This window comes from Molossus molossus, unplaced genomic scaffold (assembly GCF_014108415.1).
Source record: "Molossus molossus isolate mMolMol1 unplaced genomic scaffold, mMolMol1.p scaffold_m16_p_6, whole genome shotgun sequence".
Taxonomy (NCBI): Eukaryota; Metazoa; Chordata; class Mammalia; order Chiroptera; family Molossidae; genus Molossus; species Molossus molossus.
This window is the reverse complement of record NW_023425399.1, coordinates 73,088,428-73,115,098: the sequence shown is the minus strand read 5'-3', so window position 1 is coordinate 73,115,098 and position 26,671 is coordinate 73,088,428. Positions and strand designations below refer to the sequence as shown.

Sequence of the window (26,671 nt, the reverse complement as noted above, 5' to 3'; positions counted from 1 at the left end):
TAACACCCATTCTCCTCAAACTATTTCAAAAAATACAAGAAGAAGGAAGACTTCCAAACTCGTTCTATGAGGCCAGCATAATTCTAATTCCAAAACCAGAAAAATACATTACAAAGAAAGAAAACTACAGGCCAATATCCCTGATGAACCTAGATGCCAAAATCCTGAACAAAATACTAGCAAATCAAATCCAGCAACACATCAAAAAAATTATTGACCATGACCGAGTGGGATTCACCCCAGGGATGCAAGGCTGGTACAATATTCACAAATCAATAAATGTGATACACCATATAAAATAAATGAAGAATAAAAACCACATGATCATATCAATAGATGCTGATAAAGCATTCAACAAAATTCAGCATCCATTTCTGATAAAAACGCTCAGCAGTGTGGGAATAGAGGGATCATATCTCAACATAATAAAGGCCATATATGAAAGACCTACAGCCAACATCATACTCAATGGGCAGAAACTAAAAGCATTTTCCTTAAGAACAGGAACAAGACAGGGATGCCCACTTTCACCAATCTTATTTAACATAGTACTGGAAGTCTTAGCCACAGCAATCAGGCAGGAAGAAAAAATAAAAGGGATTCAAATTGGAAAGGAGGAAGTGAAACTATCATTATTCGCAGATGACATGATACTATACGTAGAAAACCCCAAAGACTCCATCAAAAATTTACTAGACTTAATAAATGAATTTGGCAAAGTATCAGGATACAAAATTAACGTCAAGAAATCGATGGCATTCTTCTACACCAATGATGTATAACAAACAGAAAGAGAAACTAAGAAAACAATCCCATTTACCATTGCAGCAAAAAAATTAAGATACCTAGGAATAAACTTAACCAAAGACATAAAGGACCTATTTGCAGAAAACTACAGGTCATTGAAAAAAGAAATAGCCCTGGCCGGTTTGGCTCAGCGGTTAGAGCGTTGGCCTGCGGTCGGGAGAGACCGGGTTCGGTTCCCGCTAAGGGCATGTACCTCGGTTGCAGTTTGTCCCAGGCCCTGGTTGGTCGTGCGGGTGGCAGCCACTCGATGGCCTTTCACATCGATGTTTCTCTCTCTCTCTCTCTCTCTCTCTCTCTCTCTCTCTCTCTCTCTCTTCCTCTCTCTCCCTCCCACTCTATCTGTACAAAAAATAGAAAAATATCCTCGGGTAAGGATGAAAAGAAAAGAAATAGAGGAAGATATAAAAAAGTGGAAGCACATACCTTGTTCATGAATTGGAAGAATTAAAATCATTAAAATGTCCATACTACTCAAAGCAATCTATAGATTCAATGCAATCCCCATCAAAATACCAACGACATACTTCACAGAACTAGAACAAATACTTCAAAAGTTCATATGGAACCAAAAAAGGCCTCGAATAGTTACAGCAATCTTGAAAAAGAAGAACAAAGTAGGAGAGATCACATTACTAGATTTCAGGTTATACCACAAAGCCACTGTAATCAAAACAGCCTGGTACTGGCACAAGAACAGGCACATAGACCAGTGGAACAGAACAGAGAACCCAGAAATGAACCCAAGGCAATATGCTCAATTAATATTTGACAAAGGGGGCAAGAGCGTACAGTGGAGTAAAGACAGCCTCTTTAATAAATGGTGTTGGGAAAATTGGACAGCTACATGCAAAAATGTAAAACTAGACCATGAACTTACACCATACACAAGAATAAACTCACAATGGATAAAAGACTTAAATGTGACTCTTGAATCCATAAAAATCCTAGAAGAAACTGTAGGCAACAAAATTTCAGACATCATATGCAGCAGAATTTTCACTGACACCTCACCTAAGGCAACAGAAACAAAGGAGAAAATGAACACATGGGACTACATCAAACTCAAAAGCTTCTGCACAGCAAAAGATACAATCATGAAGATGGAAAGGCTACCCACTGTCTGGGAGAGCATAATTGCCAATGATATATCAGATTAGGGGTTAATTTCCAAAATATATAGAGTGCTCATACAGCTCAACAAAAGGAAAACAAAGAACCCAATTAAAAATTGGGCAGAGGAACTGAATAGACACCTCTCCAAACAGGACATACAAATGGTTAAGAGACATATAAAGAAATGCTCAACATCACTAATCATCAGAGAGATGCCAATTAAAACAACAGTGAAGTATCATCTCACACCTGTCAGAATGGCCGCCATCAACAAATTATCAAACAACAAGTGTTGGCGAGGGTGTGGAGAAAAGGGGACTCTAGTACACTGCTGGTGGGAATGCAGACTGGTGCAGCCACTATGGAAAACAATATGGTGTTACCTCAAAAAATTAAAAATTGAACTTCCATTTGACCCAGTGATCCCACTTCTAGGAATATACCCTTAGAAGCCTGAAACACCAATCAGAAAGAATATATGTACCCCCATTTTCATAGCAGCACTATTTGTAATAGCTAAGATCTGGAAACAGCCCAAGTGTCCATCAGTAGACGAATGGATAAAAAAGCAGTGGTACATATACACAATGGAGTACTGTGCAACTATAAGAAAGAAAGATGGGAAATCAGTGGCGGAAAAAGGAGAAACATCTGTAACAAAAATTAATTAATTAATTAAATAAAAAAATAAAATAAAATAAAAATAATCTAGATAGCCCAGCTGGTGTGGCTCAGTGGTTGAGTGTCGACCCATGCACCAGTAGGTCATCATTTGATTCCTAGTCAGGGCATATGCCCTGGTCGTGAGCCAAATCCCCAGTGGGAGGCATGCAGGAGGCAGCCAATCGATGTTTCTCTCTCTCCCTCTCCCTTCCTCTCTCTCTAAAATTAATTTAAAAAAATTGTTTAATAATCTAGATATTTTGAATTAGTCCATTTGCCAGATCTGATTAGATCATCATATTCTTACTGTCACTTGGCCAATAAAGAGCTCAGAACAAAGAAGTGTCAGCTCTGCTATTTGCTTCTTGTTTTTCTGAACTAAAATTATTCATAATCTGCTGGGGGAGGGGGTTGGCCTCCTATTTACTCAGTGAGGGCTAGTTTAGTTAAAACTAGTCAATAAAAACTATCTTTTCACTGAATCCCCAGAAATACGATTCATTGCAATTGGCTGCAAGTGGACAGAGAGGAAGCCAGTGTCAGTGCTTCTGGAATGTGAGGCCTCCCTTCCCCAGGGTCCTCTCACACCGTCGGCCTCATGCAATGGCTGACATAAGCACCACAATAGAGCACCAGTGTATATGAAATAGTACATCAGCCTATCATTTTTTTTTTAATTCAGTTACTTTTACCTGACAGCTGTGGTTCAAACTATGTATCTTACCAATAGAGAATACACATTAAATTCAAATGTCCATGAAAGATGCCAAAAGTTATTCACATGTTACAATTATAAAAGCTAATACATTTCTTTTTTTTTTTTAATTTATTTTTTTAGAGAGACAGAAAATGAGAGAGAGATAGAAACATCGATGTGAGAAACACCGATTGGCTCCCTCCTGCACGCCCCCTACTGGGGATCAAGCCCAAAACCCAGGCATGTTTCCTGACCTTGAATCCAGCTGGGACCTCTCAGTGCATGAGATGATGCTCAATCCACTGAGCCACACCAGCCAGGCTGCTAATACATTTCTAAATTATGGACATTGCATGGCTCATAGTTTAAAGCATTAACCATTAACATAATACTCAAACAATTGAAAAATGTTAAAATATTGTTTTCCAATAATTTAAATCAAAGAGGAAATCAAAACTTTAACAAACAGAGATAGGAAAATATTTTAAATTTTAACATTGAGAGTGAATTACTTTTAAATGTTGTTCTCATTAAATAATTTTAAAATTGGGGTAAAATACACATAATATAAAATTTACCATCTTAATTACTTTTATTTTATTTTATTTTATTTATTTTTTATCCTCACCCGAGGATATTTTTCCATTTTTTGTACAGATAGAGTGGGAGGGAGAGAGAGGAAGGGAGAGAGAGAGAGAAACATCGACGTGAAGGGACACATCGAGTGGCTGCCACCCGCACGACCAACCAAGGCCGGGGACAAACTGCAACCGAAGTACATGACCTTAGCGGGAACCGAACCCGGGTCTCTCCGGACCGCAGGCCGACGCTCTAACCACTGAGCCAAACTGGCCAGGGCTCTTAATTACTTTTAAATGTACAGTTCAGTAGTTTTAAGTACGTTCACAGGATTGGGCAACCAATCTCCAGAATTCTTTCCATCTTGCAAAACTGAAACTCTATACCCATTAAACAACTTCCTGTTTTCCTCCCCAGAGTCAATTTTTAAATTTAAAAATACAAATAGAAGTTCTAATATTTCCGTCATATACCTTTAAAGTTGGAGGCCACCGAGTTTCAGATAGCTGCTGGAATTGTCTTCACTTCCGAGCACTGTGGCCTCTGGGTGTCCAGTAAGCAGTTGGAGCAGAATTGTGTGACAGGCTGACCACAAACATGTGGTCAGCCTGTCACCACACTGCTTGATGTTTTGGCCACATCTACACCCTGCATCCTGCAGGGTCCGTAGCAAGGAAAGGAGATTGCCTGACCAGCAGCTGAAAGCCCGCCTTCCTTTTGGCAGCAATCAAAAGATTTTTAGAAAATTAAAAAAAACTTTTCACGAGGAACATGTGGAAGCTTCTTGAGCTGCATTCTTCCCTGGTGGGCTTGTGAGCCTGGCCACTGGCACTAATGACACCAGATATCATTCCCAGGCCGTTTATAAAACATTATCACATGTGATCCTTCCAACACCTGAGTAAACCATTCTTTCATTTATAGATAAGGAAACTGAGGCACGAGTTGTTAATGAACAGGTTAATTCAACACTGTCATGAATGACCGGGGAGATGGTCAGCTGGTGCTTTGTCTGTGGGACCCAGTGACTTTCTGTTTTTCTTCCTTTCCCCAGCCTCCAGGCAAGCCGAGGGTGTAGTGCTATGAAAAGAATGTTTCATTTAGGGGTGGGTCAAATAAGCAAGTGTTGGTTTCAGTTCTGGCCCTAAAGAATCCTAGGACTCATCGAATTTTAATTTTTCTTAAAATCCTACTTATTGTATAAAAATTCATTGAATCACACTCTTAAGATCTGGACACTCAATTAAAAAGTTAATTTTTAAAAAGAAAAACCTGTTTAACCTTAAGTCTCCCTAAAATTACTTTGAACCTAGACTAGGGGATACTTTAGACAAACGATGAATTGGCAAATATAGGGTTGCTGCCCCCAGTCTCCCAGTACAGAGCACCACCCATCCTCAGCTGACCCAGCATCATTGAGGCCCCCTCCTCAGTCCCTTCCTATTAACATGTAATGAGAGCATTGGAAACTTACTAAACTGGAAAAACCCTAGAGTGACTTAAAGTAATTTCCCCCCACTCCAGGTTTATATGGGACTTTGATAAGCTGTAAACCACAAGAATTGATATGGACTCTATCAGTGGGTGAGACATTTAGGGGGGAAATAGAAGGAATGTGCAGGGTATTCTTAAACTAGAGATCTACTTCCTCCATGTCAACATTTCACTAACAAAACTTGGGACATGTGATTTGGTAATGGTTTTTTGTTATGCTCTTGGGGGCTAGTGGAAGAACATCAGGAAATACTACAAATAACTTGCTAGATGCCTTGCTTGCTTATCTCGCTTAATACAAAACCTTAAGAGGTAGATCCTATTTTTATTCTTATTTGCCCAAGGGTACACAGTGAGTGTAGTTTGGAATTAGAAATATTGGGATTTAGGTTTTGATGACCATGAGCAGAATATTTAAAACTGGAACTTGAGCCCTGGCCGGTTTGGCTCAGCGGTTGTAGGGTCGGCCGGTGGACTGGAGAGCCTTGGGTATGGTTCCCGCTGGGGGCATGTACTTCAGTTGCGGTTTGTCCCTGCCCTGGTTGGGGTTGTGTGGGTGGCGACCACTCGATGTGTCTTTCTCCTGTCAATGTTTCTCTCTCTCTCTCTCTCTCTCTCTCTCTCCCTCCCATTCTATCTGAAGATAAATGAAAAAAAAAAAAAAAAAAGTCCTCAGGTGAGGATAAAAAACAAAAAAACTGGGACTTGAGAAAATGTGGGTGGTATTGTTGCCTGCCAAGATAAGGCAACCTTTCTTGAGAAGATGTAGGGTTCCAGAACTGTTCTACAAAGCCCAAGGAGACAAGGAAATCCTGTCTGGGTCACAAGGTACATTGAGTAGGCTGGGGCCCTGCCAGTTTTTTATGTGGGACACAGCAAATGCCACCTGGCTCAGCCTCAGGATTCTGCACTGGCAGCTGAACAATGCGAGCCCAGCAAAGGAGATGCAGACGATTGTCAGTGCCCAGGTGTTTTTTGGGGTTTGATATGCCAGAAAAGGGTCAGTTATTTTTTTCACTAGGTGAAGACACACACTTAATTGGTTTTAAGTACGGAAACTGCTTCCTCGTGCAGCTTTCACTTAAGGGAGTGGCCATTAGCTCTGAGGTTGTCTTGCAATGGGTGAGTCAATTATACCCTGTAATTCCCCTGAACTACATCTCGGGCATGGAGGGAGCCTGTCTTCAGAAGTCCACACTTGTAGGGAGGTCAGGGGTCTAGACGGGGTGCCAGCCTGAGAGGAGCTCAAGGAGCTCAAGGGCTGAGGTTCTTAGGGACAATGTCACTTCTGCTGGGCTCCTTACCCCACAGTGGTACCTGGCCAAATACAGCAAGTCACCACAAGGGGGAGTGCTTGGAATATGGTAAATAAGAATGAAGATGCTCAGCGTACAGCAAGCATCTTGGCAACTAGAATTATCAATAGGAAGATTTGATTTGATATGCAAGAATTGAACTTTCTTTCGATATTAAAACATACAAAAATTCAAGGAAGCATAACGTAAATAAATTAATGTGTCAGCTTTCTAAGCCTTAAAATTACTTTCTACATCCCTCAAGGATTAGAAGTAAAGACAAATAAGTAAATAGGTTAATTACAGTCGTTCCCCAGAGTAGGGATTGTGTCTTCCTTGTTGGTTCACCCACATCTAGTAATGTCTGTCCTGTCCCATAGCAAGCACTCAATGAATATCTAGTGAATGAATAAATGAACAGATGAATAAGATTTTCACAGTCTTCAACAGGAATCAGTAAGTGCTTTTTTCTTAATCAAAGAGAAAGCTTTCTTTGGGGTAGATCTGTCAGTTACTTGAGACCTGAAGGAGGAATGAATAAGTAGTTTAGAATATCCCTATTTTAAAGAATGAGATAAACTAAGGTATACATAGAGTTATAAAATGCAAATAGGATGTTTGTTTCTATTTCTTAATTAGGAAGCCCTGAAACTTATGAATGAAGTTCAAGAACATCTGGAAGAGGAAGAAAGGCGATGCCAGGAGTCTCTGACAGATTCCTGGGATGAATGCAAGTCTTGCCTGGAAAGTGACTGCATGAGACTTTATACAACCTGCCAACCTAGTCGGTCCTCTACAGAAAATATGGTAAGGGAATAAGAGAGCTTAAGATTTCAAAGTTTTTAAGGTACCAACTTTAGCTTATTTTTCTGATTAATTTATATTAATATTTAGAATAAAGATGCCTGATCTGATATTGGCCTTTTGCAATCTAGAATCTAACATTCATGCTTAGCTCTGATTTGGCTGGTATATATAATTTATAAATTAGAATAGCCATTCAGTATTTGTCCCTCCCTTTAATGACACTGTATGTATCTCTTAGAAATACTCTGATGCTTTCTGCCTTGTATTTATTTTTATTTTATTTTTATTTTTTTAAATCCTCAGTTGAGGATATTTTTTCATTTATTTTCTGACAGTGTGGGAGGGAGGGAGAGAGGGAGAGAGAGAAACATTGATGTGAAAGAGACACATTGATTGCTTCCTGCACGACTCTGGCCAGGGATGGGGACAGAACCGCAACCAAGGTACATACCCTTGCCTGGAATGGAACTCACAACTGTTTGGTCCATGGGCCGATGCTCTGTTGAGCCAAACTGGCCAGGGCTGGCTTGTATTCATTATTTGTGAACACATTCCCACTAGATTGTAAGCTCTTTAAAGGCAGGGACTATATCTCATTTATCTTCATTGAAGCATTATAGATATCCAATAAATATTTGCTGAATTGCATTCTGAATAATAGTATTATGGTCTCTGATTTCAACCTCCTTTAACTTTTTTCCCTGGAGGCCAAACATTTGAAGACATTCTCTGCCTCCTGAATCTCTTCTTCAATGGGCTTGCCCTCTCTGGCAGCACACATATACATGTGCGCGCGCACACACAGACTCATGCCCCCTGTAGGCCTATCCATGCATGTCTAATAGGACCGGCATGTTTTCTTTTTTGTCCCCTTTGGCTATTTGGCAGAGGGAATCACAGAGGGAGGTGACCTGAATAGGATGAGTTCTGTCCCACAATAGTCTCCTACTCTATCGGCCTGAATTTCCCTTCCCCTTCAAGAAGTGAGCTGGATATGAAATGGAGTGAAATTTCCCTCTCCATTTCAGAGCATGCACTAATTAGAGTATGTTCCTGGCTTGGCAGTGCCGTGTCCAATTATAGAGGGAACAACCCTTAGGATGATTCATATGCCAAGGTAATTGGCCTCCACTGTTCATTGCATCTGCTCCATTTTTATTGCCACTCTCCAATACACTGGAATATAGTGGAATAAGCCGTGGCTGGAAGTCAGGAGGTTTGGAGCCCATTCCTATCTGTGTCAGTTGTGTGGCCTTGTGAAAATGTCTTGGTGCTTTAAAGCTTTGTTTTTGTAAATGGATTCGGGTAAACAGAAACTGGAAGAGGGAGAGGCAGATGATCCACCCAGATTACTTTCTGAGAAAGGCATGAGTTTTCTAAGAATTTCTGGAGAATTCTTTGAACAGCACTGGGATGCTACAGCAGTGATGTTTGGTAGTTGATATGTTCCATAACACTCAGCATAGCAATATCACTAACATATAAGGACAACTATGCTCTGGCACAAACTCAGGAGTCACATAGATGAAGTAGAACATGGTATGACTGCTGGAAAAATCTCCCAGTAAGTCAGGAATCCTATAATTAGAGTTTCGTTCCTTTCACTACAGCCAGGAGGGGCTTTGATCACTGCAAATGAGTAACCATCCTAAGTAACCTATTTAGCTCTATTTGGCATCTATAGTTCATTGTGAAAGTTTTGATGAGATGAAAAAGAGGAGAATGTAAATACATTAATGATATTATACTGCAGGGGAAAAAGAGAAGAACTAAGATACTAAGACAGAGGTGAAAGACAAGAGTCTTCCTTATAGTTTTCAGGCAATTTACACAGTGCCCTTTGGACCATGGCACACCAACCACCACCAGTACATCAGCCCGTGGTTTGTCAATAATATTGAAAATTTGGCCTTTTTAGGCCTTTGATAGGCAAACATAAACCAGAAGGAATTTCAGATCCTATTTCCTTGTCAAAGTCAAAGCCAGTACAAGAGTGTTAACACATTATCTTTTTTTATCTTTATTGATTTAAAGAGAGAGAGAGGAAGGGACAGGGAGAGAGAGATAGAAACATTGATGAGAGAGAACATCAATTGGCCGCCTCCTGCATGCCCTCTACTAGGGACTGGGCCCACAACCTGGGATGGGCATGTGCCCTGACCGGGAATCGAACCGGCAACCTCTTGGTGCATGGGTTGATGCTCAACCACTGAGCCACACCTGCTGGGCAATACATTATCTTAAGTTGAATTACCTTTTCCTGATTTGCCCAGAATTGTTCTTGATTTGGAATGACTACTATAAGTTCACTTTTAAACTTACAATAAAAAAAAAATAGTTCAGAAAGCAAATAAATTTCTATTCCATTTTTGTCCCCCACCCCACAGATTGAACAGTTTTTTAGGAAGATATATCAATTTCTATTTCCTTTCCATGAAGATAATAGAAAAGATCTCCCCGTCGGTGAGAAGGTCATGGAGGAAGATGCGCAAGTGACCCAAATAGAGCACATGTTCAACCACCTGACTGTGGATGTGAGATTTCTCTTTAACAGGAGTTTTAACGTCTTCAAACAGATGCAGCAAGAATTTGATGAGGCTTTTCAGTCATATTTCATGTCAGATACAGACTTAATTGAGCCTTATGTTTTTCCAGCGTTATTCAAAGAGCCAACAAAAAAAGCAGATGTTGTGCAGAGTTGGGACCTTCCCAGCTTCTTCCAGCTGTTTTGTAATTTCAGTCTCTCCATTTATCAAAGTGTCAGTACAGCAATTACTGAGATGCTGAATGCAATGGTGGACTTACCAAAACAACACGAAGGCGAGTATTAAAAGTTATTTTCACTTAGATGTTCATACTAAAGTCAAGTTTTATTTGGCTTTGGAAATGGTAGACATTTCTAAGTCTTTGCACAATGTTTCTGAGTGTGACAATTTCTGGATAATCAAAGTTTCAGAGCCTTTTAGAAGCTTTGAAGTCTGCCAAACACCATCCCTCTTCCATCATTGTCAAGAGCTCTGTGGGGCTGTTCTGTCAGTAAAGCAAAGTATCAAAGTTGAAAAATGCTAGCAGGGTGAGAAATTTGGTATGTGTGTGGGGGGGAGGGGGGTTGCTCCTTTATTAAAACTCACATAGATGCTCAGTTCTATTCTGCTGGAACATTGTGGAGTTTCCTTAAAATCAGTCTAGGCTCCTCAACTCCCAGTTTGAGAAGAAGCCTAATGTCATGTAAAACCAGGTCACATTCTGTGGCCTCCTCTGCATCACTACAGTAATTCCTTAAGTCATAACATATATGCACAAAATCATAGAAAATGCTCATAGATAAACCCCAAACTGCAGAAATAGGAATTTCTATAAAAGATAAGAATTGCCTTCTACTGATATCACTCATGCCCATGTCTCATTATTTCATGTTGAAAAAAACAATTCTGCTTTATATTTCAAGGGGGAAAAAATATTTGGGCTCCTATGGAGTGGCTGGAACGCAGCATCTCAGAATGAGAGTGACCGTGTAGGCCAACTGTAGGATCTGCGTTTCCTTGGACTTACTTCCTATTGACCACTAGGCCAAGTAAAAGGCTGCTCCCCTCTGACATGAAAAATAGAATGGGCTTCCTCTAAAATTCTATCATATTTGACAATGTGGATGAGTCTGGAGGACATTATGCTAAGTGAAATGAGCCAAACCCAGAAGAACAAATACAGCATGCTCTCACTTCTATGAGGAACCTAAAATAGTCAGACTCACAGAAGCAGAGAGTGGAATGCTTGTTGCCAGGTGCAGAAGAGAAGGGGGAATGGGGAGGTGTTGGTCCAAGGGGACAAAGTTTTAGTTACATAAGATGAATAAGTCCTAGAGATCTATTGCCTAGCATAGTGCCCATAGTTAACAATATTCTATTGGATACTTAAACAATTGCTAAAATGGTAGATTTTATGAGTTCTTGGCAATAATAATAATAAAGTAAGAGGGTAGGAAGACATTTTTGGAGGTGATGGATAATTTTATGGCATAGCTTGTGAGGCTGATTTCATGGATGTATCCTTATTTTCAAACTAATCACGTTGTATATATTAATTACATACAGATTTTGTGTGTAGGAAATAAAGGGCTCCTTCTAGCTGACTATTTTCCATTTATAGTAGCTGTAGTTGACAACATTTGAATCAAATTCATAAAATTGCGATGACATTGCATAACAGGCCTCTATATAGGAGGGGCTTACCTCACACTGTCAGAAACTGAAGCCAGGAAAAAATGCATTACATCCTTCCTGTCCCATTGTTCCACGAGTAGAACACTCAGCGTTACTGGAATTGTCGTTAGGTTCTATTTCAGGGTCTGGTGGACTTTTCTGGTAAGTCAAGTGTTTGGTCTGGTATTCTGATATTCCAAGTTCACCAAGTATTCAGGAAAAGCATAAAGGCAATAAACTAAATATATCAATGTGGGGATGATATTGGATCGTTTTTGCCTTACATTTTAAATAGATATCAATTGTCCTGGAATAATATTCCAGTAATAAAGAATGTGTTCATTAAAACAAAATTATGCCCCCCTCCTGCCCTATCTTTTACATTGTGTAGCAATCTTACACATGAGTTGCTACATTCAAATGTGCACAGGAGTACTAGTAACTCGGCCAGTTGAAATCTAAACAATTCCTCAATCACTGCAACTCCCTCCTCCACCACCAACTCAAAATGTGGGTTTCCACCAGTCTGTCCTCCCTGTTCACACACTCTGGGACCAGCTCTTACCTAGGCTAGCTCATGGGCCCCCCTCTGCCTGTCCCTCATACCACCTTCACCTTGGTGATAACTTGGAGATCCAGGGTACCCTATAAATGCAAAAATTAAAACAACAACAACAACAACAACAACAAAATAACAAACAAAAAGAGCCTATGTTACACCTTTATACTCTTCTTTCTCCAGTACACCTACCCTAACCAGATGGTATGCAGCAAATTCAACAAAAGAGACGTTCTCTTCCCAGGTGAACACATGAGGACTATTCATCAAAAATAGGCAGGCAGCCCTGGCCAATTTGGCTCAGTGGTTGAGTGTCAGCCTGTGGAACAGAGAGTCCTGGGTTCGTTTCCTGCTAGGGGTACATACCACCAAAAAAAAAAAAAAAAAAAAAATTGGCAGGCAGGGGCTGGAGGAAGTTTACATGTGGTTTTCATCACTATAATGGACAGGTGGTAAGTGAAAAATAAACCTATTGCCCCTAGAAAAATCCATCTAATGAGAAGACATTTTAAACTTTGCTCTTGTGGTAGGCAGAATAACAGCTTCCTAAAGATGTTCCAGTCCTAATCCCTACAACTTGTGATTATAAGTTACATGGCAAGGGGAAAGTAAGGTTGCAGAACGGAATTGAGTTGCTAATCAGTTGACCTTAAAATAGAGAGATTATTCTGGATTATCCAAGGGGCTCCAAGGGTCCTTAAAAGTGGGAAAAGGAGCCAGAAAGGAATCAATGGAAATGGCAGCAGGAGGACTTGGCCCTGCTTGGCCGGCTTTGAGCTAGAGGAGAGGCCACGAGCCAAGGAATACAGGTGGCCTCCAGAAACTGGAAAAGCATGGACATGGATTCTCTCCTAGAGTCTCTAGGCAAAAATAGCCCTGCCAACACCTTGATTATAGCCCAGTGAGACCCATTTCAGACTTCAGACCTATAGAAATGTGAGATAAAGAGTCGCTTCAAGCCACTACATGTGCGGTAATTTGTTACAATAGTGATAGGAAAATATTACACATCTCTTGTTAAGTATAGCGGTCAACATTTACTGAGTGAGTACTGTGTATTGTCATGATCGTCTTAAAAACCAAAATTAGAAAAATAGCTAAAATTGAATAATGAATCCTATTAAAAGGAGATAGGCGATAATAAATACATGAAATATCTTGTTTAATACTATTTTTTATTTTATTGAGTGTTCTTTCATCTCCATATGGAAGAATTTTTTTTTCTACTTCAGTCTTTCAGGACCTCAATTCCTGAATGTGTTGAAAGAGAATAAAATAGCTTTTCAATTGTTCTCACTTGCCTTATAAATCCCTAGAAAGAATAGATGAGATTCTAGTCAATAAAACTGTGTGGTGTAGTAGCTTGACATAGTGCTGGGTGCTAGGAGATCTGGGTTCTAATCCTACCTTAGAGAGTGTTTGCTGACCTTAATTTTCCCTTAGGGTGGGGATACAGAGGCAGGTAGGATAGAAGGTGGTTTATATTAGGAATGGTGCTGGACAGAAGTAGCTGCCCAGAAGGGTCCTGAGGCTCTGTTATGGTCTGACTGAAGTGAGGTGATGGGTTTCTGCTGTGGGTACAGATTGAGGAATTAATGTCATAGGGACCTGAAGTTTGCCATCCCTGATCTATATACCAGGTATTAATCTAGATGTTGGAAATAAGACAATGATTATGACACAGCCCTGCCTTTTAGGAGCTCCGTCCTGAGAAAGGAAAACAGACAGATCAGTGGATAATTACATTACCACATCGTCAGTGAAATGACGATTTCATATGGAAGAATACAAAGATTAAAATGACAAGATCAAATCCCTTCTCTCAAGGGGGTCAGAATATAATAGAGAAGGTAAAAAAGTGAACAGTACATTAAGCAGAAACAAGTTCTATAGTAGAACTCCTCATAGAGGTCCTGGGGTGGGGATGGGGGACAAGAGGAGATACCACTAAATCTAGAGCCAGGATCTGGGAGAAAATGACTTTCTATCCAATGAAGGAGATGGTTGCCTCACACAGCATATAATCTAACAAATGCCTCACAAGTTTCTAAGCAGTAGACTGCACAATTTATCTCAAAATGAAATGTTTCATTTTTATCTATTTATTTATTATTCTTATTTTTCTATCCTCACCAGAGGACATCTTTGCATGTATCTTTGGATAGAGCAGGAGGGAGAGGGGGAGGAAGAGAGAGAGAGAAACATCGATGTGAGAAAGACACTTTAAGTGGTTGCCAACCACACGACCCCAGCTGGGGCCATGACAAACTGCAACCGAGGTATGTGCCCTTAGTGGGAACCGAACCTGAGACTCTCCAGTTCACAGGCCGACGCTCTAACCGTTGAGCCAAACCGGCCAAGGTGAAATGTTTTATTTCTAAATGTTGAGGATTAAAGATAACAAAAGCATCAGGTTATAATTTAATAATTAATTTTTTCTAGTGTGAAATACTCAATTGGGAACTTTTCTGTTGGATAGACTTCTCTTTTACATCGTCATTTTTATATGAATAATTAATTCTTCCAGAAAAAAAGTTTTCTCAAAAACTGATCTGTTTTAGATGTTTTCCCAAATTTTCAACCCACTGTTCATAACACTATATATAAAATGTAAAAAGATAGTAATAAAGTAAATCCCTAGCACTTAGTTTAAGAAACAGACATTTTAAATATCTTTGACACTTTAATGTACTTCCCAATTATAGCTTTAAAAAATTAAAATAGTTATTAGAAAAATTTAATACAAATCCAAAGAGAAAAGTGGCTTACTATCCCCTATTCAGTTGACCTTGTTGGCATAAAAAATAATAGTAATAAAAGTAAGACACACTAGCCCTGGCTCATGTGGATCAGCAGTTAGAGCGTTGGTCTGCACACCGAAGGTTCTCAGGTTTGATTCCCAGTCAAGGGCATGTACCTGGGTTGCAGGTTCAATTCCCAACCCCAGGGCCATGCAGTAGGCAACCAATTGATGTGTCTTTTTCACATCAATGTTTCTCTCTCCCTCTTCCTCTCTCCCTCCCTCCCTTCCGCTTTCTCTGAAAATCAATGGAAAAAATATCCTTAGGTGAGGATTAGTAAAACAAAACAAAAATGTACACTGAATTTAAAATAATTCATATATACAGAGGAACAAAATTAATGAAACCTGCCCTCTCCTACCCCATCAAGACTCTCTCTGAAAGATAGTTACCATTAATAATTCCTCATGATTCCTTTCAGAAAATAAAATTCTTTCTGGGTGTGGGGCAACAGGAGTGTTCTAATAATGATGAGTAATAATAATAGTAATGAGATTGCTGAATTAAATGATATATGCAACTTTTAATAGATGTCAAATTGTCTTAGCATATTGTTGTACCAACATGTACCCCTCTGATTAAATATAGGAAGAAGATTTTGAAGGCACTGGTATAAAAAAGAAATGGCATTATATCCACACCCTTAAAGTACAAACTCTAATGACACTAATGTCTAAATGCTGTGTTACCTGCAGATGCTGACCCCGGAGGCCTGAGTTCAAAGACAATGTCTGGGCAGGACAGAGGACTGTGTGAAGAACTTGGCCAGAATCTGTCAGAATGTTTCCAAGTTCATGCAAGATGCCAAAAATGTCAGGATTATCTATCGGAAGGTAAATAAATATGTTCTCTGGATTTCAATAGTATTCTGGTCAGAGGTCAAACATCTCACTTTTACAAGTGGATTTATTCGCTTCCCTTCAAGCAATTTTTATTTATTTATTTTTTTTCAATATTTTATTTTATTTTATTATTATTTTTTTTTATCCTCACCCGAGGACATTTTTCCATTTTTTGTACAGATAGAGAGGGAGGGAGAGAGAGGAAGAGACAGAGAGGGAGAAACATCGACGTGAAGGGACACATCGAGTGGCTGCCACCGCACGACCAACCAGGGCCGGGGACAAACTGCAACCGAAGTACGTGCCCTTAGCGGGAACCGAACCCGGGTCTCTCCGGACCGCAGGCCGATGCTCTAACCGCTGAGCCAAACTGGCCAGGGCAAGCAATTTTTAAATGAGCTGATTTCCAACTGGAGGTGCTCAGTGTAGTTTATAAACTTCTATTATTGGAAAGTAGGTAAAATCACTTTTTCTCATGTTCCTGTGAAAGTTTTTATGGTTGAAGACCAAACACAAATGTGTGCAAAAGAGAACTACGAACAAATTAGGACAGCTCCTTCCTTCTTGCTGTGAAGAAAAAGGAAACCCACCAAGAAAGGCAAGCTTCCCCTTAGGAAAGCTAATTTTTAGCCAAGTGACAAGAAAACTTTTTTTTTTTTTTTTAATTTAAAATGGAAAGTATTTTAAAATGGAAAGTGGTTGCTCCTTATAAGCCCCAAGCAGACTTTGCCCTCCCAGAACTGGCCGTGGCCTTTGTTCCATCCCCAGGAAAGAAATCCTTTCCTGCGTGGCTCCTCCCACCCTCCCTCCTTCCTTCTGCCTGCCCTCATCTCCCCTGCACTTCCTTAACTAGAGTTGCTCCTCCCACCTGCTAGAGCCTGAACACAAAGTTTCTTACCAAAGCCAAGAAGAGCTTTTGATTCTGGTGTTTCTGGTTTTTGCCTTGCCAAAGCCCTAAAGGAAGGAAATTCTAAAAAGTGTGGCCAAGGGGTTGGACCAGGAGGTTGAATATAAACTGGACCTTTTTGTTAGAACCAGGAGGGTCTTATTTTTTCTGAGTTGCTAACTGGGTGACCCTCAGCACATATACTTCATCATTTGGAAAATGGGACTAATATAGCTACTTCATACCAGTATTTTGAGGATTAAATTAAATGTCTGAAGTATTAATGATGCTCATTATTGAGTGTTTGTTTTTTAAGTAACAGTTGTGAGACTGCATACAGAAACAGAAGTTTTCATAAGAGAAAAATATACACTAATATACTAACCACTTATAAAAATAGCCCCACTCAAACATCTCATCATTAACTTCCTTTCATCCAGTTAGAAGCTTTTGTGAAGAATCTCTTACTGATTATCATAAGATAATACAGAAGGTCAGGGAAGGGGATAGGAGGAAGGTGGTCAAAACGTACAAACGTCCCGTTATACTATAGATAAGTACTGAGAATGTAATGTACAACATGATGACTACCTAACACTGCTGTATAGCATATATGAAAGTTGTTAAGAGAGTAGATTCTAAGAGTTCTTACCACAAGGAAAATTTTCTTTTCTCTTATTATTGTATCTCTATGAGATGATGGATATTAACTAAACCTAAAGCAGGAATCGTTTTGCAATATATGTACAACAAACCATCATGCTGTACACCTTAAACTTATTCAGTGATATATGTCAATTATTTCTTAATAAAATGAGAAAAAGATAATACAGAAGAAATTACATAACACAGTATAAACATAATCAGTATAGACCGGCCGGTGTGGCTCAGTGGTTGAGCATCGACCCATGTACCAAGAGGTCGCCAGTCCGATTCCCGGTCAGGGCACATGCCTGGATTGTGGGCCCATCCCCAGTTGGGGGCACGCAGGAAGCGGCCAATCAATGTTCTCTCTCATCAATGTTTCTATCTCTCTCTCTCTCTTCTTCTCTCTCTAAAATTCAATAAAGAAAAAAATTTTTTAAAACACATAATCAGTATATAGCATCGGATAATCAGTATACATCAGATAATGCATCAGATACAGTATATAGCAGATAACACATTATACAGGCAATGTAAATTGATTGCTGCAAAGGTAACACATAAAGGAAAGGATGTCCTAATGTGCTCCCATACAATTTAAAACTTTTATTATAAAATGCATTTTATTGTGAATATATGAAGAATAAAATAATAAAAACTCATATGTTGCCCTGGCCAGAGAGCTCAGTTGATTAGAGCATTGTCCTGATATGCCAAGGTTTGGGGTTTGATTCCAGGTGAGGGCACACATAAGAATCAACCAATCATAAGATAATACAGAAGGTCAGGAAGGGGATAGGAGGAAGGTGGTCAAAATGTACATAATGAATACATAAATAAGTGGAACAACTAATCAATGTTTCTCTCTCCTTTCTTTCTCTCAAAAAAAAAAACAACAAAACCCCCCCCCCAAAAAAACGTATGTGTCTACCACCTAGATTAAGAAATAAAACATTACCAAAACAGATGAAGTCCCCACTGTGCCCCTTAACACCCTCTTTATCCCCTAAAAAAACTGCCATTTTGAATTATTTTCATGTATTCTTTCTGTTTGTTTGTTTTTTAAGTACTCACCCGAGGACATTCCTTCATTTTTTGTTCAGAGAGAGTGGGAGGGAGAGAGAGAGAGAAACATCGACGTGAAAGGGACACATCAACTGGCCGCCTCCTGCATGCCCCCCACTGGGGATCAGGCCCACAACCTGGGCATGTGCTCTGACCAGGAATCGAACCGGTGACCTCTCGGGGCATGCATCGATGCTCAACCATTGAGCCACACTGGCTGGGGTAAAGAGCTAAGATTTAAATCTATATCACCCAACTCCAAATTTCATGGACCTTTTCCTTTATCATATTACTTTCTTCTTTGCTAGACTGTCCTGACATACCTGAACTATACACAAAAGTAGATGAGGCTCTTAAATTGGTCAACATATCTGATCAGCAGTATGTCCAGATTCTCCAAGTGATGCAGTATCATTTGGAAGACACTACATATTTGATGGAGAAGATGAGAGAGGAATTTGGCTGGGTGACTGAACTGGAAAACCAGACTCCAGGAACTGAGAACACCTTCAATTCCATAAAGGTAATGGAAGATCCAAGAACAGATATAGAGATTACATGTGCACACATTTATTTTTCTGTTAACTTCTGTATTTGAAAAAAGCTACAGAAGGATATTCATATTTATTTATTTTAATATGTTTTTATTGATTTTTTAGAGAGAGAGGAAGGGAGAGAGATAGAAACATCGATTGCTACCTCCTGCACACCCCCTACTGGGGATCAAGCCTGAAACTCAAGCACATGCCTTGACCAGGAATCAAACCAGGACCTCTCAGTCCATGGGATGATGCTCAATCCACTGAGCCAAACTGGCTGGGCAGATGTTCATATTTCCATTGTTATTGTATTCAGGCTGACTTGAATGTAGTGCATGGTCTTTAGAAAAGAAAATAACTCTGTAAAGAAAACCAGTTTAAAACACAAAATACTTAATCTAGAGATAGCTAATTCTGCTTAGAGCTATAGTGCTATAACTGATACAGATAACCCTGAGGAAGCGTGGCCAATATGGACTTGAAGAGAGAAGACTTTCAGGTTAAGCAACTTGAGTTCAAAGGCTAACTCTGAAACTTGCTGGCTGAGTAAGTTTGGCAAAGTTCCACAACCTCTCTCTAGATCTGTTTTTCCACTTGGAAAATGGGACTAATAATAGCTACTTTTAAATGTGTATCTGTAAAGTGATTAATATAGGTTCCCTATACAAAGCAAGAACTCTGTAAAGCATAGCTCTTATTAGTTTTTGACACAATAAGCTGCTAAATCACCTTGAAAATTAAACATATTTATACACCAACCTTCACATAAAAACATATTGCCATGGATTTACATTATGTCTCACATTCAACCAATAACTCCTTTTGTATAACATTTAATAGTGACTGAATTTCTTTCCTAAGAACCCCCACCCCTACACACATTACATTAATAAACAAATGAACCATGCTAACAATTCCTGAAGAGGTCAGTATTGATGGGGTTCCTAAAAAGACATGGATACAAAAACCAATAGAAAGAGCAATTAAAGATGCAATATTTTGGGCAGCATGAATGTCGGTGGCTATGCCAATCACTGGGGATCCAGCTACCATCTCTAGATGGTGCTGCTGCTAACTTCTCAGCCCTGCAACATTCTACAAAGGTTTATCCGTGGGGCTTTTATGCTCAGGAACTCCCTGCGGGATCAGGCTGAGGCTAGAGGTCACCTGAGGCCACATCCTTGACTGGCTTCCCTGTCTTCTCATTTTGCTTGCCTTAAAAGCTTCACCTGAAGGCACCCTTAAGAAATCATGTGTCAGCTTCTCAGGCTCTGCTTCTAGGGAATCCGACCTATTGACTCTGTAATCTAGTGTTTCACTCTCTTTCAAACTGCAAGGTTGTGACTCGTGTTGTTTAGCAAATAACTTTAGAGAGTCATAACTAGCACATTAAAACAACAACAAACAGAATTGTCTAGACTACAAGAGAATATATTAGAGCATATTACATTTAATATCATATGCATATGTCACAAAATATTCATTTCCATTATGAGTGCATTTGTATATGTATATATGTGTGTGTTTTGAGTCATAAAGTAAAATGTATTTGTTACTGTAGACCACAGTCAAAAGATTTTGAAAACCACAGCTCCAATCCCTACTTACTCTCTGATCCTATTACTCCATTAGATTATTTCCTAGGAGGGCAAAATAACTCAATATATTTGCTCATCCTCATACATATAGACTATTAGTTTAATGAGAAAAAGTTTTGTCTTAAAGAATAAAAATTTAAGAAAAAGTTTAGCAGTGCTTTCAATCTTGACAAAGGTATAGCCAATATTTAACTGTTTTTATCATAGTATTTTCCATTTTATGCTACAATTTACTTTCATTCTAGTGTCTCTGAGTAACACTAACAAATTTGTCTAAAATTCTTTATATTGATAACAAAGACACTTCAGTATAAAAACCTCCCTATAAAATAAAATTAAGGCTTTCAATGACACATTTTTATAATAATTATCACTGAAGAGCACTTACTATGTGTCAGACAATGTTCTAAGAACTTCTCCATATATCAGATCATTAAATGCCCCCAATGATCCCATAAAGTAAGTATTATTCTTTTCCAAATTTTTAAGATGAAGCACAGGGAAGTTGAACAATTTGTCTGAGGTCACAGAGCTAGTAAATGGTAAAATGGGGATTCAAACCCAAGCAGCATTTTTCCAGAATCAGTAAATTACTCACTTTGCTGAACTGCCTATAAAAGTTATTTTCCTCCAAACAGCTCTTAATACATCATGTAAAGAAAAAGTGCAAAGCCATAAAATAGCAAGTACTAAAGAGGAGTTTTGTGTAAAAAACATACAAATTCTAGCAGGTGAAAAAGTTTATGCCCCTTGGATTGTAGTTACATGGGTATTAGCTATATAATTATTTATTAAACTAGACATAAATGCTTTATGCAGTTTTTATGTATTATATTTGCCAAGAGTGAAAACTATGTTAGCTATTCATTTATTAACTAAAATTAAGAAATTACATTTTTAATTCGTCTTCTTAATATTTTGCTTTAATTTTGTTATAAATTTCTTTATTTGAAAACATCTTCAAAATAGTTCTCCTAAAGTTACATCAAGTTGCATGTCAGAACAATTTTATTTAAAGTATTAATATCAAAGTATGTGCACTTGAGAATTCATTAAGAGAACAACTATCATGCATTTCAAATGACTGGTTCTTACAAAAATCACGCACACAACCATAAATTGTAAATTTCTTAGAAAAATTCAGTATAAAACTTGGCGCATCACGTTAATATTTGTGGCATAGACAGTAGCACTCATGAAATATTCCATTTTCTCACTCACGTTTTTCAGCTCCTCTTACAGTTAAGTAGTGAGATATGTTGACAAGTCTGTGTGGTTATCCATTCTCTTTCTCTATTGAGGCCACAGAGAAAGCCGTGTGTTCTACATACAGCTAGGAGATGACCTGCCTCTGTCAATGAGGGTCCTGAGTGTCTAGATGGTACAGAGCCCTTTAAAGACATATGTTGTATTAGTGACAAAAAAATTTTTGTCCGATGAAACCACTGAAATGTTGGGGCAAATTTTTTACCCTGACACAACCTAGCCTATCCTGATTAATGTGGTATTAAATTAATCCTGAATGTGCACTGGGATTTAGTAAAATTTTACTGTTTAATCCTTTTTCTCAGGTAGTTCCACCTGTTCACCACGGAAATGTTTCCAAACAAGATGATACGATGATAGGCTTAAGCATTCTGCCTTCCCCTAATTTCACACTCAAGATCCCTCTTGAAGAAAGTTCTGAGAGTTCTAACTTCATTAGCTACATGCTGGAAAAAGCTATACAGCATTTTAAGGAACATTTTAAAACTTGGTAAGCAGAGTGCCTCATTAGCAACGCTTTGTTGACAGACATAGATGATTCATAAAAGGAAAAACAAAACTTGTTTTAACATACCTGGAAACACTTGCTGGTTTGGCTCACTGGTTAGAGCTTGGGCCCACAGACCAGAGAGTCCTGGGTTCGGTTCCCGCTAAGGGCACATACCTCAGTTGCAGTTTGTCCCCAGCCCGGCTGGGGTCGTGTGGGTGGCAACCACTCAATGTGTCTCTCACATCAATGTTTCTCTCTCTCTTTCTCCCTCTCTCCCTCCCGCTCTATCTGAAGATAAATGCAAAAATGTCCTTGCGTGAGGATAAAAAAAAAAAACCTGGAAAATATGTTCAACCTCATTAATAATCAAATATATTGAAACTAAGACAAAATAGCTTTTTTTTGTCTACAAAATTTGCAAATTTGAAAAAAATACAAAATTTTAATAGGAGTGTGATGAAGTGGGAATTCTTATGTTTTTGGTGGGAATATAAATGTTTTGCCTTTTTATTGATTTTTTTAATCCTCACCTGAGGATATCTTTCCATTTATTTTCAGACAGAGTGGGAGGGATAGATAGATAGATAGATAGATAGAGAGAGAGAGAGAGAAACATCAATGTGAGAGAGACACATGGATTGGTTGCCTCCCACATGACCCCAACCAGGACCAGGGATGAACTGCAACCAAGGTACATGTCCTTGATGTAGAAATCAAACCCGAGACTCTTTGGTTCGCGGGCTGATGCTTCCTCCAACTGCTGAGCCAAACCAGCCACGGCGCATTTTACCTTTTTTAAAAAGCTACATAATTATGCATGTCAAGAACCTTAAATTTTCTTTTGGATACAATAATTTCACTTCTGGAATCAACCTAAAGAACAAATCTACAGCCCTTGCCGGTTTGGCTCAGCGGTTAGAGCGTCGGCCTGCGGTCCAGAGAGACCCGGGTTCGGTTCCCGCTAAGGGCACGTACTTCGGTTGTACTTTGTCCCCGGCCCTGGTTGGTCGTGCAGGTGGCAGCCAGTCGATGTGTCCCTTCACGTCGATGTTTCTCTCTCTCTCTCCCTTCCTCTCTCTCCCTCCCACTCTATCTGTACAAAAAATGGAAAAATATCCTCGGGTGAGGATAAAAAAAAAAAAAAAAAAAAAAAGAACAAATCTACATTTGATTAAATAAAAACCCCAACCCTGGCTGGGTGGCTCACTCATTTGGAGCATCATCTTGTACAACAAAAGTTTGCGGGTTCGATTCCCAGTCCAAGCACATGCCTAGGATGCAGGTTTGATCCCCAGCTGATGCAGGAGGCAACTGATCGATGTTGCTGTCTTACATCAATGTTTTTCTCTCTAAATAAACTTAAAATATATATATATATATGTATATATATATATATATATATGTATGTATACACACACACACACACACACACACACACACTCAGGTAAGGATTTTTAAAAATGCTCCCCCACCCCAAGATCTATATTTGCAAAATCATTTAAGATAGTAAAATATTAAAAACAATCGGGATCAAAGTTACAACTAAACTAGTGAACAACCATCATTCAAAACCACCTGAAATCATGCTGAATGAAGTTCTACAACTATGGAATTAAAGCAGCTGCTGCATCAAGACTGGTAGGAGGGATGGAGGCAGACAGGCTGGTCCCACACTCATGTGTGGTGGATAAAAATCAGGAGGATACCTCAGCTGGGAAGGTCCTCCCTGAGGATTGAGGTGTCCCCGTCCCATACCAGGCACCCCGGTCAGGGTTCCAGTGCCAGGAAGAGAATCCCCATAACTTCTGGCTGGAAAAACCAGCGGGAACTGAGACTCAGGGAAGCTGAGGCAGCTGGAGCCCCAGGCAGCTCCTTTTAAAGGGGCTGCGCATGGACTTATCGGACTCACTCCCTCTAAGCTTGGAGGGGAAGCAGCTTGAGGGGCGGCAGAGACATACAGGGAAGAACTGAGCTGTTTGGCATTGGAGTGAGGGCTGGAGAGGGGGCTTTCTCCTGGACAACCATGCTGTCAGAGGCCTCTGTTCCTTTGGTGAGCCCTTCCCTGGGGCGGCACATAGCCGCCATATCTGGGACTGCAGCACTGGTAGCCCCACCCTGGTGACTCCCTGAGGCCCCGCCCCACCCAATTTTCAGGCCCACCCAAGCTGTTGCCACTTGTTTAACCATAGGATTGGCTTGTCTTGGATCCTGCTTCAGGTTTTCCTAAATTCTTTCAAACAAGCAGCATCTGGTCTCAGATAGCCCCATACCTCTCGTTAAGTAATACATAGAAACAAACAAAGGGAGGCGGCCAAAATGAGGAGACAAAGAAACAGGTCCCAAATGAAAGAACAGAATAAAACCCCAGGAAAAGAACTAAGCGAAATGGAGATAAGCAACCTAACAGATGCTGAGTTCAAAATACTGCTTATAAGGATGCTCAATGAACTTAGTGAGAACCTCAGTGAATCTAGTGAGGGCCTCAAGAGCATAAAAAAGGACCACTCAGAAATGAAGGAGGCACTAACTGAAATAAAGAATAATTTACACAGATTCAATAGTAGAGTAGGTAAAGCCAAGAAGCAAAATATCAATTTGGAATCTAAAGAAGCAGAAAACACTCCATCAGAACAGTTAAAAAAAAAAAAAAAAAAAGAATCCAAAAACAGTGTAAGGAGCCTCTGGGACAACTTCAAGCATGCCAACATTCACATCTTGGGAGTGCCAGAAGGAGAAGAGAGAGAACAAGAAATCGAAAACCTATTTGAAATAATAGCAGAAAACTTCCCTAACTTGGTGAAGGAAACAGACATACAAGTCCAGGAAGCACAGAGAGTCCCAAACAAGAGGAACCCCAAGAAGCCCACACCAAGACACATCATCATCAAAATGCAAAAGTTTCAAGACAAAGAGAGAATCTTAAAAGCAGCAAGAGAAAAGCAGTTAGTTACCGACAAGAGAGTTCCCATATCACTATCAACTGATTTCTCAAAAAAAAAAAAAAAAACTTTGCAGGCCAGAAGGGAGTGGCAAGAAATATTTAGAGTGTTGAAAAGCAAGAACCTATAACCAAGATTACTCTATCCTGCAAAACTGCCATTTAGAATCGATGGCCATATAAAGAGTTTCCCAGACAAGAAAATGTTAAAGGAGTTCATCACCACAAAACTGTTATTATGTTGAAGGGTCCTCTTGAAGAGAAAGATAAAATATATGAACAAATAAAATGGCAATGAATACATATCTATCGGCAATGAAATCTACAAACAAAATGAACAGGCAGAACAGAAACATTCTCATAGATACAGAGAACATTTTGTTGGTTGCCAGATGGGAGAGGGGTTGGGAGAATGGGTGAAAAAGGTGAAGGGATTAAGAAATACAGATTGGTTGCTAGACTGACAAACCTCAAAGGGAAGGGGGTGGGGGGGGGGGGGAATAAACCAAAAACTTATATGTAACCAATGGACACAGACAACAGTGTGGGAAAAGGCAGGAGGAGGGTGGGCGTGGGGAGGAGAGGGTCAATGGGGAAAAAATGAGGAACGTCTGTAATACATTCAACAATAAAGATCAAAATAAAATAAATTTAAAAAAACAATCTGAAGGTCTAAAATCAAGAGAATACTTGAGTAGGTTATGGCTAAATATCTTCTAAATTAGTGGTGCAATTAAAACTATATAATACTCTCCTTTGGTAATATGACCAAACTTAAAGCATAATTAAATTTTAATTCTCAATTATTATTCATAAGGGACCTTGTTAGTAGGTCAACATCAATGTATAATTAAGCTAGATATTACTGGATTTGCTGCCTCTGTTGGTGATGGGGAGAACCACACCAGGTGTTAGACCAGTGGGGTCAGACCAGACCTTGGTTCAGCAACCCCCCCAGTTCTTGAGTTCTGGCTAGGAAAGAATTTGGAGCCAAAACTCACCCGAGGACACTTTTTCCACTTTTTGTTCAGGTAGAGTGGGAGGGAAAGAGAGGAACAGAGAGAGAAACATTGACATGAAAGGGACACATTGAGTGGCTGCTACCTGCACAACCCACCAGGGCCAGGGACAAACTGCAACTGAGGTACGTGCCCTTAGCGGGACCCGAACCCGGGCCTCTCTGGACCGCAGGCCAACGCTCTAACAGCTGAACCAAACCGGCCAGGGCGCCAATACTCAAACTGTAAGAGAAAGTTTATTTAGAAAGTCACTGAGGTAGAGGAAGTGAGTGGTAGAAGAAATGGGCTCAGAAAACAAGTTAAACAGGAGGAAAAAAAAGGGCCCTTATAGCTTAGGAGAGAGAAAGATAAAGGTATTGCTTGATGGGG

General features: G+C 39.6%; 1 protein-coding gene across 6 annotated transcripts in view; it reads left to right on the top strand.

Annotated features, from left to right (window-relative positions):
• Nucleotides 1-26,671, top strand: part of CLUL1 (clusterin like 1) — a 48,172-nt gene that overhangs the window by 6,997 nt on the left and 14,504 nt on the right. For 4 of the 6 annotated variants that reach the window (XR_004957112.1, XM_036245489.1, XM_036245488.1 and 1 more), the window contains exons 4-8: nt 7,288-7,455; nt 9,843-10,275; nt 15,710-15,847; nt 18,761-18,975; nt 22,161-22,345. Coding sequence is in view for 5 of the 6 variants with exons in the window: in XM_036245489.1 (XP_036101382.1) it covers nt 7,288-7,455; nt 9,843-10,275; nt 15,710-15,847; nt 18,761-18,975; nt 22,161-22,345 (1,139 nt within the window). In the remaining variant the exon portion in view is untranslated. Of the gene's footprint in view, nt 1-7,287; nt 7,456-9,842; nt 10,276-15,709; nt 15,848-18,760; nt 18,976-22,160; nt 22,480-26,671 lie in introns of those variants that run through there. The other 2 variants (XM_036245491.1, XM_036245492.1) reach the window with 1 other exon arrangement.